At 31.9% G+C, this 12,884-nt stretch overlaps 4 protein-coding genes across 7 annotated transcripts; 2 read left to right on the top strand and 2 right to left on the bottom strand.

Moving 5' to 3' along the window:
- The first annotated feature begins 531 nt into the window (after nucleotides 1–531).
- On the top strand, nucleotides 532–1,494 carry LOC112639988 (mitotic-spindle organizing protein 1-like). Its single transcript, XM_025415613.1, has 2 exons — nucleotides 532–644; nucleotides 1,124–1,494. The coding sequence occupies exon 2, from the start codon at nucleotides 1,146–1,148 to the stop codon at nucleotides 1,386–1,388; it is 243 nt and encodes an 80-aa protein (XP_025271398.1). The 5' UTR covers nucleotides 532–644; nucleotides 1,124–1,145; the 3' UTR covers nucleotides 1,389–1,494.
- Nucleotides 1,495–1,509: 15 nt separating this feature from the next.
- LOC105252046 (LDLR chaperone boca) lies at nucleotides 1,510–3,276 on the bottom strand. 2 transcript variants are annotated; one of them, XM_011259272.3, is made up of 6 exons: nucleotides 3,059–3,276; nucleotides 2,580–2,766; nucleotides 2,434–2,508; nucleotides 2,160–2,320; nucleotides 1,794–1,938; nucleotides 1,510–1,707 (listed from the first exon to the last, which is right to left on the bottom strand). In XM_011259272.3, exons 1-6 carry the CDS (start codon nucleotides 3,085–3,087, stop codon nucleotides 1,642–1,644), a joined length of 663 nt encoding a protein of 220 aa, XP_011257574.1. In that variant the 5' UTR covers nucleotides 3,088–3,276; the 3' UTR covers nucleotides 1,510–1,641. The 2 variants fall into 2 exon arrangements, with proteins under 2 accessions (XP_011257574.1, XP_011257653.1); XM_011259351.3 differs by having other exon boundaries at nucleotides 2,580–2,783; nucleotides 3,059–3,274.
- A 451-nt stretch (nucleotides 3,277–3,727) lies between these two features.
- On the top strand, nucleotides 3,728–8,632 carry LOC105251917 (transcription initiation factor TFIID subunit 7-like). 3 transcript variants are annotated; one of them, XM_011259150.3, is made up of 9 exons: nucleotides 3,728–4,235; nucleotides 4,497–4,611; nucleotides 4,671–4,880; nucleotides 4,992–5,161; nucleotides 5,293–5,645; nucleotides 5,831–6,441; nucleotides 6,665–7,155; nucleotides 7,688–7,944; nucleotides 8,054–8,632. In XM_011259150.3, exons 2-9 carry the CDS (start codon nucleotides 4,522–4,524, stop codon nucleotides 8,227–8,229), a joined length of 2,358 nt encoding a protein of 785 aa, XP_011257452.2. In that variant the 5' UTR covers nucleotides 3,728–4,235; nucleotides 4,497–4,521; the 3' UTR covers nucleotides 8,230–8,632. The 3 variants fall into 3 exon arrangements, with proteins under 3 accessions (XP_011257452.2, XP_011257370.2, XP_025271396.1); XM_011259068.3 differs by having other exon boundaries at nucleotides 4,428–4,611; XM_025415611.1 differs by having other exon boundaries at nucleotides 3,729–4,235; nucleotides 4,655–4,880; nucleotides 8,054–8,631.
- An 850-nt stretch (nucleotides 8,633–9,482) lies between these two features.
- Nucleotides 9,483–12,606, bottom strand: LOC105251798. Its single transcript, XM_011258862.3, has 4 exons — nucleotides 12,403–12,606; nucleotides 11,338–11,574; nucleotides 9,871–10,086; nucleotides 9,483–9,728 (listed from the first exon to the last, which is right to left on the bottom strand). Exons 1-4 carry the CDS (start codon nucleotides 12,459–12,461, stop codon nucleotides 9,605–9,607), a joined length of 636 nt encoding a protein of 211 aa, XP_011257164.1. The 5' UTR covers nucleotides 12,462–12,606; the 3' UTR covers nucleotides 9,483–9,604.
- Nucleotides 12,607–12,884: the final 278 nt, after the last annotated feature.

Raw genomic sequence — 12,884 nt, 5'->3', positions numbered from 1 at the left:
CACCCTTGATGATGATTATCGGATGCGAGCGAATATCGGGAGTGCCGAATAAAGTGTCGCGCGTTGATGATATCGTGTGAGTTTGTGTGCATCAAGATCGGAATGGGACGTCCCGAAGCGAGCGAGTGGAGCGGCCTGTGGAACAGCCGGTAAACGGTGAGTAGATGTGATTTATCATATTTGCGTGACAATTCGTGCTCATTCGACGCTTATACAGCATCGCGATGTCCCGAATTACGTTCGAACAAATCGGCGCCGCATCATAATTCAATGCGATGCCGTGCAATTCAAATAAAGTCGATCACGTGAAGATGGTTAGGCTAGAAGCGATTTCAAATTTATTTTATATACGCGCAGTGCTGCACAGCCTATCTCGTAGGGCTGCCAACTGTTAAGGTGCAATTTCATTGACGCTAAAAAGTAGCGTCAATGAAAAGGCCGCTTTACATACTGAAAAAGTTGAAACTGAACTTTATTTTATTTGACGCCATATCTAGAGAAAGTCTAGTGATTTTAATTTGCCGCTGGTTTCTAGCGTCAATGAAATTGCACCTTTATTGTTTTCAAGGTTCCGGGACCTGACAATCCTATTTTTACGACAAATGGTTGTGATATTGTATTATAAAGCTGTCTAACATTGACGAGTGAGTTTTTGAATCGTGAGGAAGAGTAGTAAAACTTATTATTGTATTTAAATGCTCAAGTTTCTAAATTTAATAAGAAACTTGAATAATTAGAAACTTAACCTATTTTTTTATTCTTTGAAACTATTCTTTCTCATCCATCATATAGATATCAATAAAATATAAGGAATTTTAATTCAATAAATTATTTTAATTTTTAAAATTTCTTTCTAAAATTAATATTCAAATAGTTTGCATATTGATTTTACATTTAAACGACGCATTTTATTAATTTTCTTTTCTTGGGAACATTATTATCTCAAAATTATTTAAAATAAAAAGAAAAAATCAAAGACATTAAATAATGTAATTTTATTCTAATCTAAAATATATTTTTGAATGATTGATTTAAAGAAACATTTATATATATTAAAAGCTGTATGATAAAGTTATTTTAAATAAATGCTAATGAATTGAACAAACGGTTTATCTATTTCTAGGAAGGAACGGAAACGAGCCAGCATGCCAGAACCTGTGAATCACCAGGTGAATGCCGCTCGTAAGACGTTCCGAACCTTATACCAGATCTCCAAGCTGCTAAACACGAATCTCGACGAAAATACTCTGAGTATCTGCATCAGATTGTGCGAAAATGGAGTGAATCCGCACGCTCTTGCCACTGTGGTGAAGGAACTTCAGCGAGAGGTCAAAGCGATGAATGATGCACAGTTGGAATTTGCCAGTAAGACCAGCACAACCAAATAAATCCAAACAAGTATGACACTGTTGTTATCCTTCCACACATTCTTTAGAATTTATTTGTTCAATAAATATTTTTAAATGCCATGTGTAAATTTTATTAATTATACACATCAATATATGAATACACATTGTATATTTAATATTTTCCAAAAACAATTTGTTTATATATAAGAATCGAAAATATATAATTTCAAAAAAAATATTATTATCATTGAAACTTAAAAAAATGTTTGAGAAAAGTGGGAATGCTTTGAGATTATAATTCAGATTTGCTCGGTCTTATTTTGGCACTTTGTTTTCTTATTGATTCGTCGGCTGCTTTCTAAAGAGATCAAGATCATTTTATATATTTTTTATAAGAAAATGTATAAACACTAAAACTTGTCAATATTCTTACAACGTTCTTACCTGTTGCTCCGCATTACTATAATATGTGCGCCCTTCAAGAGTGAGATGAGATAGTTCAGGTTGTTGTAGCAAGTAATTTTTAGCATCAACAGCTTGAGATCCTTCACGGAACATGTAAATTGACCGTTTTACGTCAATTGGGTATCTGCACATATAATTACACACTGAATATTTTCAAATTTTTAATCCATATATCTATGTTTTTTGAATAATAAATTGAGTAAAATAATGGCAATAATAATTATATTTTTTACTTCTATAAATATATAAGTTTACTTCTATATATATATATATATATATATATATATATATATATATATATATAAAGTTAAGAAAAATTTAAAAAACATTAATAAAGATTAATACCTCTCTGCAATTATATGATTGTTTTGCAAACTGGTCTGCCAAATACGCATCACAATTTCGGCTTGCTGTTCTGAAATATCTGGTTTGAGATCCACAAACATCATAACACCCTTTCCTTTCTTTGTCATTCTCAGTAAATTATCTGGATTTGAAGTATCCATCTATACATTGAATTATTTTATGCATGAATATAAAAAAAAACTGATAAAGTTATATATTTTACAATTAAATTGATAACTATAGATCTTTGTAAATACATTAAAATGATTATTACCTGAGATAAGTCTATCTTTGGAGTAGGTTGCAAATGTTCTGGTAATTCATCCGGTTCCAGAGGTTCATCATTTTCCTGAAATATTAGATTAATCAAAAGATCTATTCAATTTTCTTCTCCCTAACGGAATAATATTTCAATCATACTTCCCACTGCTCCAGCAAATGCTCTAGATCAGCATCTGTCATGTCTCTTATATCCTTATCGCGCCATGATTTCTTCTTTTGCTGAGTTTGTGTGGTCGATGATACTAATAATATTGTAATTAAGAGTATAGACAAGTTTATAACAATTTTTGGCTCCATTTTATCATGCAAGAGGAGAGTCACGTATCTGTCACGAATAATTTACTGTGAACATTCCAAAAATATTGTTGAAAATTCAAACGATATTAGCTCGAATTGACAACAATCAATTGTTTAAACTAATAATGAATCATTCACATATTAAAAAAAAAATATAATCTCAAGGTTATGCTCGATCTTCAACAATTTGTATTAAATTTTATTTTGCAACATAGAAAAAAATTTATAAACGTACAAAAAATTTGAAAATTTCCGACTTTAATGATTTCAAAAAAAAAAATGACAAAAATATTTTTCAAACATATCACAAATTTTATTACCGCACTGTCGCGAAACTCGAGTCGAGCATTCGGTCTACAAAGTGACTTCAATAGCTTGGATGAGATGAAAAGAATGTTTTCGTTTCGATTGATCAATCGAACACGATTTGCTGCATCTGAAATTGATTAAATCGAACAAACTTTTGACCTTTTGTTTTCAATCGATCTTGAGCAATTCGAGACATTTTCTTCGTCTGATTTCTAATTGGTCAATGTCACTTTTTATTTCTTTCTGACAAGAAAAAAAATAAAAAGAGAACGGCCAATCAGAGCCAAGGGTGAAATTTCCTCGTCCTTTGGTACGTTCCAAAATGTACTCTCCGAGAAAAATTTTACTCGTTAGCCGTTCCGAAACTCTTTTAAGCGTTTCCGATTGGTTTAAATCAGCCATCGAATAAAATTTTCCTCTGTTACTTGCGTTTTGTAACCCTGATTGGTCAGATTTCAATGGCCGCATTCAGCGGACTCAACCGCTAGTAAGTAGCAATCGAATATGATTGGTCCCTACTTTCAGGTCCGACCAATCAGCGTCGAGTTACAAAATCTAGTAATGTTGCCCAACTGTTAAGTCCGCTGAATGTGGCCAATCTCGTGTAATTCGATACGGGTTTTATTTAATCTAGTGCCTTTTTGCCGTCGAGTTGGTGGAAATTGTTATTATTTTTTCTTCTTTTTTTGCGTCCTGACAACACTGCAATTATTTATTGTTCTCGCCACCACAAGCGGTTTCCGCTCATGTATAATGCTCTCGTTACGTTGCCCGATATTGTTATTGCGAATCTTGTGAAGCTCTCATGTCGCGAGACACTGGCTCTTTTCGTAGAGAGACAAAGCGCGTATTTACGTATACGTGAGCAAGTATGCATCCGTTTATCACACCTCTCCTCGCGTATCTCTGTCGCATATCTCCGGATAAACATAACCTTTCAATTTACATTTACGCAACGTACTCGAGTTGCGAGCCAACGATGTAATTAGGGATCTATCAATCCGTTCCGCGACAAGATAACAATAAGCAGAAACGCAGTTATTCTCCCTGATACTTGCAACGACGATATTTTCATAAAATTTTTATTGGAAACTTAATTGTGACTTTGCACTCGCGTTGAAAAATCTTTAAACGTCGCCTGTAGGAACAATTAAAACGTTGACCATGCCATTTTTATAAATAAAAAATGTACGTATATATATAAATTAATTTGAAAAAAATGCATATAATGTTGATATAAAAATTTATATATATATATATATATATATATATATATATATATATACACTATGTCTATTGGATATATATAAAATATATTTTTACTTTTGCAAATAAAATTTAATTGGTATTTTACATATCTCTGCATTCATGTGTCTACAGATATTTGCTATTATTATAACTATAATGATAATGTCTTATTGAGCTACTCTCAAAAATGTCATTTACCAGTGAGCTGCAAGCTTACGAAGACTGTATGATATCTACTGGAATGATTGCAACAGTCAACTTTGAAGACAAACAATTGGAACAATGCAGAGTGAAAAGAGATATTGAGGAGAATCTGGTAAAAAATTCAATCTTGTTAATAATAATTGATATCCTTAAAGCTTTCATATTTTGCAGGATGTAAGCGAAGAAATAATTGTGAATACAAATGGATATTTCCTGGATAAAATTGAGAGCAAGGATGTAACTATGTATTTTGAAGAGAATCTGGAACCCTGTGACAAAGTGACTGTAGATTATAAGGAATCCATAGTTTCCGTTCCATTGACAGAAGGTTTGATGGATGAGAAATGGAATTGCGAGACAATTGCTGAATCATCTTTGAGGGTATATATTTAGGAATTGGTTATTCTCTATTTGCTTTTAAGCCAATCGATTGAAATTTATCAATTTTAGCTTAATAAAGATATCTGTATAACAATTGAATATAATGCACAGGAGAGCAAGATGGATGAGCAAGAGAACGACGAGGAAACGATCGCCACTTTCGTCACCGCAGAAGGGCAACAATTGGCTCTCTATGCTGTGGAAGGTTATGACGACATATTTGCCGTGGCCGTTTACGATGAATCTGGCGAGCCTCCGACCAATTTCGAATTTCTCATGAAGTGAGTAAACTAATCTAATTCTAGTTAAAAGATTAATTTTTTTCAATTAGAAAGATTTACACATTTTCTTTTTTTCCTATTCTTGTTTTTGCAAATTGATTATAAAAATTACAATATGAATATACTTATAGAGCAGATGTAGAGCGATTAATAAATGAAGGAGCTGTGCGAACGGTGAAAAAACCATCGCAGATAAAGAAACGACTGATAACTACTCAGCCGCCGGTGTTGTATCACAATGGGGATTGTGAAGAAATCAACGAGCGAGCGAATGACAAAATCTTCACTCGTAACACATCAATCGATAATAGCGAAAAGAGCATTGTGCAGGAAGAAGATTGCGGACTGGTACATGATTACAAAACTTGCCAAAACTATAATGATTCTATCAAGAATAATTCAGCAAGCGATAGAATTCATATCACTGCCGATGAACAATCGGATATTACGTATTTTATGATGGATAACGATTCCATAAATATCGGTAAAAATGAAATTTTTTATATATATATCAGTTATTTTTATTATATAGAAATAAGTTCCCTCTATTCTCTCTCTCTCTCTCTCCTATATAGAAGGAATTTATTTTTATATGTAATAAATTTCACACATACACATGTAACGAATATTTTTTTCCAAATATAAAGATTGGAAAACGCATTTTTTTAGCCGAACAATCGGATGAGAATCAAAATAATGCCGAATCTGAGGATGAACTGATGGAACGCTCTACCGTGCAATACATTCTTTTAGAGGGCGATCATCAGTCAGACTCGGAGCTGACATTCGATGAAATTCAGGCGACGTTGCAAAATTTGAAGACCTCTCGTGAAAAGGCATCGAAAAATGGCGACAAAAAATTTAGCAAGTTGCGAGACGACGAATCGATAAGCTTTTCCCAGGACGTTATGCACGATTCTTCAAGCATCGAGCCATCGAATGAAGACATGGACGAATTAGACTTGTACATGTCGTCGAACAACTGTGGTTCTGTCACGGAGGATGACCGACAGCGGTTGATCGATACGTTAACCGATTCGCCGCCATCGACGACGATGACAGCGAGCACTCCGCAACCACAGTTAAAAATTAAGCGATCGCGGAAGCAGCAATTGATCTCTGTAAACCGGGACGACGCTGAGATTATCATCCAACCAGCGTCAATGTTAAGCGAGGAGGAACAGACCAACAAAAAACGCGGCAGGCGGCGACGTCGATTATCGACACAGATGCGCGTCACGATGCCCAACACAAAAAGGATCAAACGGAAACGGCGAGAGGTAAATGCATTATATAAGAATGATTAGTGAATTGAGACTATCGCATCTATTCTGAAAATTTTTAACATTCAAATTTGCATATTCAACTTGTATAATTTTTTTTTCGATAATTGCAAATTACTCCAATTGCATCTCAATAATATTAAAGCGCGTCTAAATATTTTTACATATATTTATATTTTAACAATTCTCATTTTCTAACGTGTTGAAATTTATTTGACAGGTTGTGGAAGTGATCGACTTAGATGCCGATGAAGAGGAAAAGCAGCCAAAGGACAACGTGGTGGAGATCACTTTGGATGATAGCAAGGACAAGTATTCCAGTGACAAGGAAAACGAGATTATCATGGTGAGAGATTCAGATTCCGATAACGGCGATGATGAGGAAGAGGAGGAAGATGATGATGATGAAGATGATGATGATGACGACGACGAGGAATCCGCCGATGATTTGACGAAGCTCAACGGCATGATACGGTGCGAGCATTGTTCCAAAAACTTTCGACATCGACGTGCTTTCGACACGCATCTTAGAATTTGCCAGAAATCATCAGCGAACGCTCTCAGACTCGATGAGAGGAAGTCCAAAGACAAGAAGGAAAGTCAGAAAGTCAGGAAGCAATATGCTTGCAAGATTTGTCAAGAAAAGTTCGATGTGGTCGTGGTTCTGGCGCGTCACGTTCGCACGGCGCATTCACAGAGGAAAAAACATAGGTTCGATCTTGTTTCATTGGAATATAAATCCATAATATCATCAATATCGTATTTTATTATATAGAATCATGTTTTCCCTTATGTGGAATTAATTTTAATCATATGTGAGATAAATATGTGAGATAAATATGAATCTTCTATATTTCATTTTAAGATATATTTTTATTTTTTTCCAGAAAAAACATTCATATAGGAATCTTTATTATTTAGCAATTTGCTTCATTTTTTTTAATCTAAGATAATTCTTTATTTTGCATTCCAACATGAAAAAAATGGTAACATTTTTTAAATCTGATATTTTTTTATATAATTCTGTAATATGCGCGACTATTTTTACAATTATCATTCATTGATCTTTAAGCTTCTTTTTGTTCTTATTAATCTGTTTCTTTGGAGAATTGTACCAATTGTATTTCCTACTTTTTCCAATAAAATTCAATATCTGTTAGCTTCCATAGAGTATATTATAATTTATTAATGAAAGTCCATTGTAAAAGTATATATTACTTATCAAGGTTTTTTTTTAAAACAGAATCCAGAACAAATCCTGGAGATCGATTCAACAGAAGGAAATAACTTTAACGGAAGAGGAGGAAAAGGAACTGAGTAATGATGACGATACATCGAAAAGCGAGCTCAGTATGCTAGCCAGAGTGAAGAGAAAACGAAAGCAAAGGAGTAATTACTCTTGGGAGAAGAAAGAGCTCAAATGCGCGGACTGCGGCCGATGGTTTCCAAGTTCCGCTATGCTGGACGCGCACAGTTTGCAGCACGGTACTAAGAAGTCTGGTATGTATCTAAATTACAGAGCAATATAGTTGTGGACAAATTTTAACATAGAAAAAATTAGATAAATCCTTGTCGTTTTTCTGATTCGACTATTACGTATTGTTTATAGAACAACTGCGCAGATGTCATGTTTGCAAGAAGTTAATCAAGTCCAGAATGCTGTTTTTGCAACATTTGAAAGTGCATAGTGACACGCCAAGGATGCTGCGACGAAGATTACGCGCCCGTCCAAGCGCGCGTAAGATCGCGTCTCCTCGAAAACGGGGTCGGCCACGAAAGTTCTGATCTTTCTTTCATCGCGCGAACGATATGTATAATACTGTACTCCGCTCGAAGCTTTTTGACCTGTTCTTTTATTTTTTTTTTCTTTTATGATTTCTAAGACGAACGTCATCTTCGAGCGGTGTTCGAGACTAGCTACATTAGCATTTGGATGTAAATAACACAATTCACGTTACACGTTATGTTTTTCTCTTTTGTCGCATGTGTCGCAAAAATCGCTCATCAAAAGAATTGAAATCCACTTTTACAGCTTCTGAACTTAATGAAATTTTCTGTTGAACCAAATATTTTTCATACAATTATATTTCGTAATATAGAAAAATTTAAATTTTTTTGGAAAATTAATCATGATTGGAAATTTTAACATTCCGAAATTGCTTGTCGATATAAGAGTTAAATATTAGTAAAAACATAAGTTTCAATTTTTGTTTATCAAAATAATTATTTTATTGATAATGCACTTGAAGACAAATTTTTAATGAATATCCATAAAATGGAAATAATTAAATTCGACTTTTTTTAAAAGCTTTTTCACGCTTGTAACCCATTATTTTAAGAGATTTCAAGACCTCATTGATACCTCTGATTGGCATAGTAATTGGCGACAGTGGATTTTTGTAAATAAAACGATCCTATAGATTCGTTATAAATTCAGCGATCTAATCTGTACATATTAATTATTATATTAAGAGAGATGCGCTGGTAACGAAATGCAACGTCGTGTGTAGACATTGTATACATCATTCATTGTATTCGTATCTATTACTTTTGTCGAACACAATAATAAAATGGTAAAAAAAAGATGGTGAGGTTGTAGATTCTACTCGTGAATCTATTTTTCAGCTGCACTTCCCTTTTTAGAGGGTGTAGAGGAGAGTTTGAAATTATGTATAAAAGATAGAATGAGAAGCGTTTTATAATAAATTCTATGCACCAATTAATTTAAAAATCTTGTTTGAGAAATATTTTTTTATAACTGCTAATATAACAAGCATACATATAGATAATACGTTATAAAATTATTATATTCCTCATTCTATATAAATATATATTTATATAGAATATATATATATATATATATATATATATATATATATATTTTAAGGAAATTGAAAAAGAAAAAAAGAGAAAGAATACACTATAGAAGATGAATGCAGCTAAAAAATTAGATATATTATAAAGATGTGAAATTAAATATGGGAATTTAAAATTAAAAAAAAAAAGATTTAAAAAAATGCAAGAAACATTTTATTATACATACATAGATGCAGTCATTGCAATTTTACAAAGAATATTTATATATAATTGTCATAGAATAAAATCAATTTTAATAAATATATTACATGATGGTGCATGATTCTTTCTCGAGGAAGCACATCTACTTTACACATGGTTTTGTCTTGTGCCAAGCTAATCTATCTTCATAAAATTGGATAACAATTTGAGGACACTTTACATTGGCTTCTTTAGCAGGTACCATGTCGATTGCATCTGTTCCTTTCCTGTATAAAAGAAGCCTTGTAAAAAATTTCTTGTGGATTTCAATAATTTTTTCAAATTATATATTTATGTATTTTAAATTCTCTTATAGCATGCATATTATATTTGTATTATATTATTAGAGAGATGTGCGTTTTTACTCACCATTGCATCAAATACATTAATTCTCCGTTATCATCTGCCGAACCAAGAATTTTGTCCGCTTCCAACCCTCTTTTGAATCCATCTGTTCTTTGAATCATTCTGTTCTTGTCATCTTCGATTACCCTTTTTTTGTTATTCATCTCATCGAGATGTGTGATATAATGATCTTTAAAAACTTTATCCAGATACCAATTTGTTTCAGTATTCTTCTGATCTCTAAAACATAAAAATAATTGACATCATGAAGATGCTGAAGATAAATTATAAAAATCCAAATCAAATTTGAAAATATACAATAACCCAAAAATTCTAAATATTCATTCAAAGGGGGTTTTATTTGATAAAAGGAGTAAAATATTTAAAATTTATTTAATAATTAAATGTTTGTGTATAAACATGATTTTTAAAAAATTTCACATTGATGTTATACATCTCCAAAAAATATGTAATATCTAAGAAGAAATATAATTCGAAATATGTAGTCAAACAAATTACCGCTTTTATATATCACATGATGCTAATGAAAAGTAGACTTTTAAAAGTTTACTTTTATGGCACAATATTAATCGTTGAAACGCATTTGTTATGAAAATCGTGCACATATGTGTGACGTTAATAATAAAGGTAAACAAAAAAATGCATATAAATTTCATCTTCCGAGATATGTATCGTAAACAGTCATTGAGGTTACTATATCTGTGCGATACAAACACTATGGCCGCGTTTATTTTGACGCTTTTAGCGCTGAAAGCATCGCTCTATCTTCGTTTGATATTCGATGCAATAAAGACAGAATGATGCTCACAGCGCGTGAGCGTGCAAAGGGAGCACAGTCTGTATAAAACGCAAAGAATCGCGGGAATAGCGAGCAGTTCTTGTCATTGAGTTCTACAACATAGAATGAACCTTCAAGAATGGAATGATCCAAGAAAAAGACATTTGTATGTTGGATCAGTTGGATCACTATCTTTGTCATTGATTGGTTGATTCTATTTACTATCCTAATCAAAAACATTAATCTTATATATAACACTTACAAGTTGAAAATAAAATAAATAATTCATAATCATTTGCAATTTCACTTGTTTAAATCTATAAATAAAACATAAAATGCATAAGTTTTTTAAGTATCATCGTTATCTGATGAAAAATGTAACTCAGGTAGTGTGAATATAAAAAGAATTAAAAAAAAAGATAGATCTATAAAAAAAATGTATATACATATACTATCTAAATATATACATTACACAATAGTATATACATATCTAAATAATTCTGACCTTGATAATATAAAGAAAGCTCATTCTAGTGTACTATGAGTTCGCTGGGTTGCGTTTCAAAATTTATTCTTTAGAACAATGTAATGTTAGATTGACCAATGAGATATTTCAAGATAAAGAAATGGGATAAAAATTTTATTTTTTTGTCCCGGATAAAAAATACTATTAATGCATCTAATTTACTTACTGAATCGATTTTCTTTGAATGCATTTTTCTTTAAATATCCCCAATTTTGGTACAGCATCGGGTTTAAGACATAAACGTTGACAGTTAGTTTTTGATGGAGTAAAGGAAAAGGAATCAAAATGCGCAGAGCATATTCTAATTGAAGATATCTTAGGCTGATATTTCTTTTTACAGTATTTTCCCCATATGTTGCATGCTTCAAGCCATTGTCTTCGAAGAACAGGATTTTTTGGAATTCTAAAAAAATATACATATATCAAACACATATCAAGTATTCATGTAATTTTATAAATCTAAAATAAACTCAATTTAATTAACATTAAATCAAAATTTAAGATTAAATTCAGTAAAAAATAATAAAGTAAAAATAATTGTAGAGATATATAGGATGTATCATACAAAATATAAATATATAGGATGTATCATATAAAGTATTATAACGAAAAATATTTTTCAATCACTTGGAAACCATAAATATGTATCAATACAAAATTATTTAGAAACAGATAAATTAGTATAATATTTATTAAAAAATAAATAAAATGATTTTTTAAATATTAAAACATCTGTCTTTGAGTCACCGAAAAATATTTCTCATCATAATTTTTTAACTATGTAAAATATCTTAAGTAAAGAATATTTCAAGTAAACGTGAAGGTCATCTTGAAAAAAATTTATTTAAAAATGGAGAAATTTACATACTATGTTTTCTGTTAAATAAATTCCATTTTCTTAAGATATTGTCGGGGATATTCGTCTGTCATTTGAAAGGTCTCAACAAACCATAAAAACGGCAAAAAGAATTTCCTCGTTATCTTCAATGGTTTCAGAGAAAACTTGTAATCTTTATATGACACATCCTGTATAAAAAGCATTGATATGAGCGAATTAAAATGATGTAAAACTCGAATGAAAAATCTTTTGTTTAAATTCGAATTTTAATGCGATATATATATATATATATATATATATATATATATATATATCTTGTACACTTAAATTGCACGTGTGTTTTATCTCGCGTGTTTTAAATCTCATAATAATTTATCAAACGTACATACTTACGTATGAAAAGAAATTTTGCTATTTTTTTTCCATAGTCTACCACATAATCTGCATTCCATTTTTGTTATTTAACTGATAGTTTTTATATCGCATTCATCCAAATTAATTAAAATACTGCAGTGAAATACTGAATGCTGCAGCAAAATTAATGCTCCGACATCGACTGTGCGAACATATGTAAAACTGTCAGCCATTTCTCATCATCTGTAATCGAGAGTAGTACATTTAGGCCGATATTTCATTTGTCGATAAATTTTTTAAACACAATGATTGGCTACATCTCGTCCCGTTTGCCCACGTTCCGATTGACCACGGCCAATCGTATCGAGCCGGGGTAACCAGCAACGATTAACCAATCAGAGAGTCCTATTTTGAATTGGCCAATTGGCGACGTGGGCAATCGAATCCCGTCCATTGGGCGACATTACTAGATTTTCCGATGTAATCGACGCTGATTGGCCGGATCCGAAAGTAGAGACCAA

The sequence above is a fragment of the Camponotus floridanus genome, unplaced genomic scaffold (genome assembly GCF_003227725.1).
Source record: "Camponotus floridanus strain SB8 unplaced genomic scaffold, Cflo_v7.5 scaffold124, whole genome shotgun sequence".
Taxonomy (NCBI): domain Eukaryota; kingdom Metazoa; phylum Arthropoda; class Insecta; order Hymenoptera; family Formicidae; genus Camponotus; species Camponotus floridanus.
The sequence above is the reverse complement of the archived record's forward strand: the minus strand, read 5'-3'. Positions and strand labels throughout refer to the sequence as shown.

Coding starts and splice junctions, on each gene's coding strand:
- LOC112639988 (XM_025415613.1), top strand. CDS start 1,146: ATGCCAGAACCTGTGAATCACCAGGTGAATGCCGCTCGTAAGACGTTC.
- LOC105252046 (XM_011259272.3), bottom strand. CDS start 3,087: ATGCTCGACTCGAGTTTCGCGACAGTGCG. Junction 2,767..3,058: donor TCGAGTTTCGCGACAGTGCG/GTAATAAAATTT, acceptor TATTCGTGACAG/ATACGTGACTCTCCTCTTGC. Junction 2,509..2,579: donor ATTTGCTGGAGCAGTGGGAA/GTATGATTGAAA, acceptor CTAATATTTCAG/GAAAATGATGAACCTCTGGA.
- LOC105251917 (XM_011259068.3), top strand. CDS start 4,483: ATGTCATTTACCAGTGAGCTGCAAGCTTACGAAGACTGTATGATATCT. Junction 4,612..4,670: donor GAGATATTGAGGAGAATCTG/GTAAAAAATTCA, acceptor CATATTTTGCAG/GATGTAAGCGAAGAAATAAT. Junction 5,162..5,292: donor AATTTCGAATTTCTCATGAA/GTGAGTAAACTA, acceptor ATATACTTATAG/AGCAGATGTAGAGCGATTAA.
- LOC105251798 (XM_011258862.3), bottom strand. CDS start 12,461: ATGGAATGCAGATTATGTGGTAGACTATGGAAAAAAAATAGCAAAATT. Junction 10,087..11,337: donor ATTCAAAGAAAATCGATTCA/GTAAGTAAATTA, acceptor TTTATGTTTTAG/AGATCAGAAGAATACTGAAA. Junction 9,729..9,870: donor TTAATGTATTTGATGCAATG/GTGAGTAAAAAC, acceptor TCTTTTATACAG/GAAAGGAACAGATGCAATCG.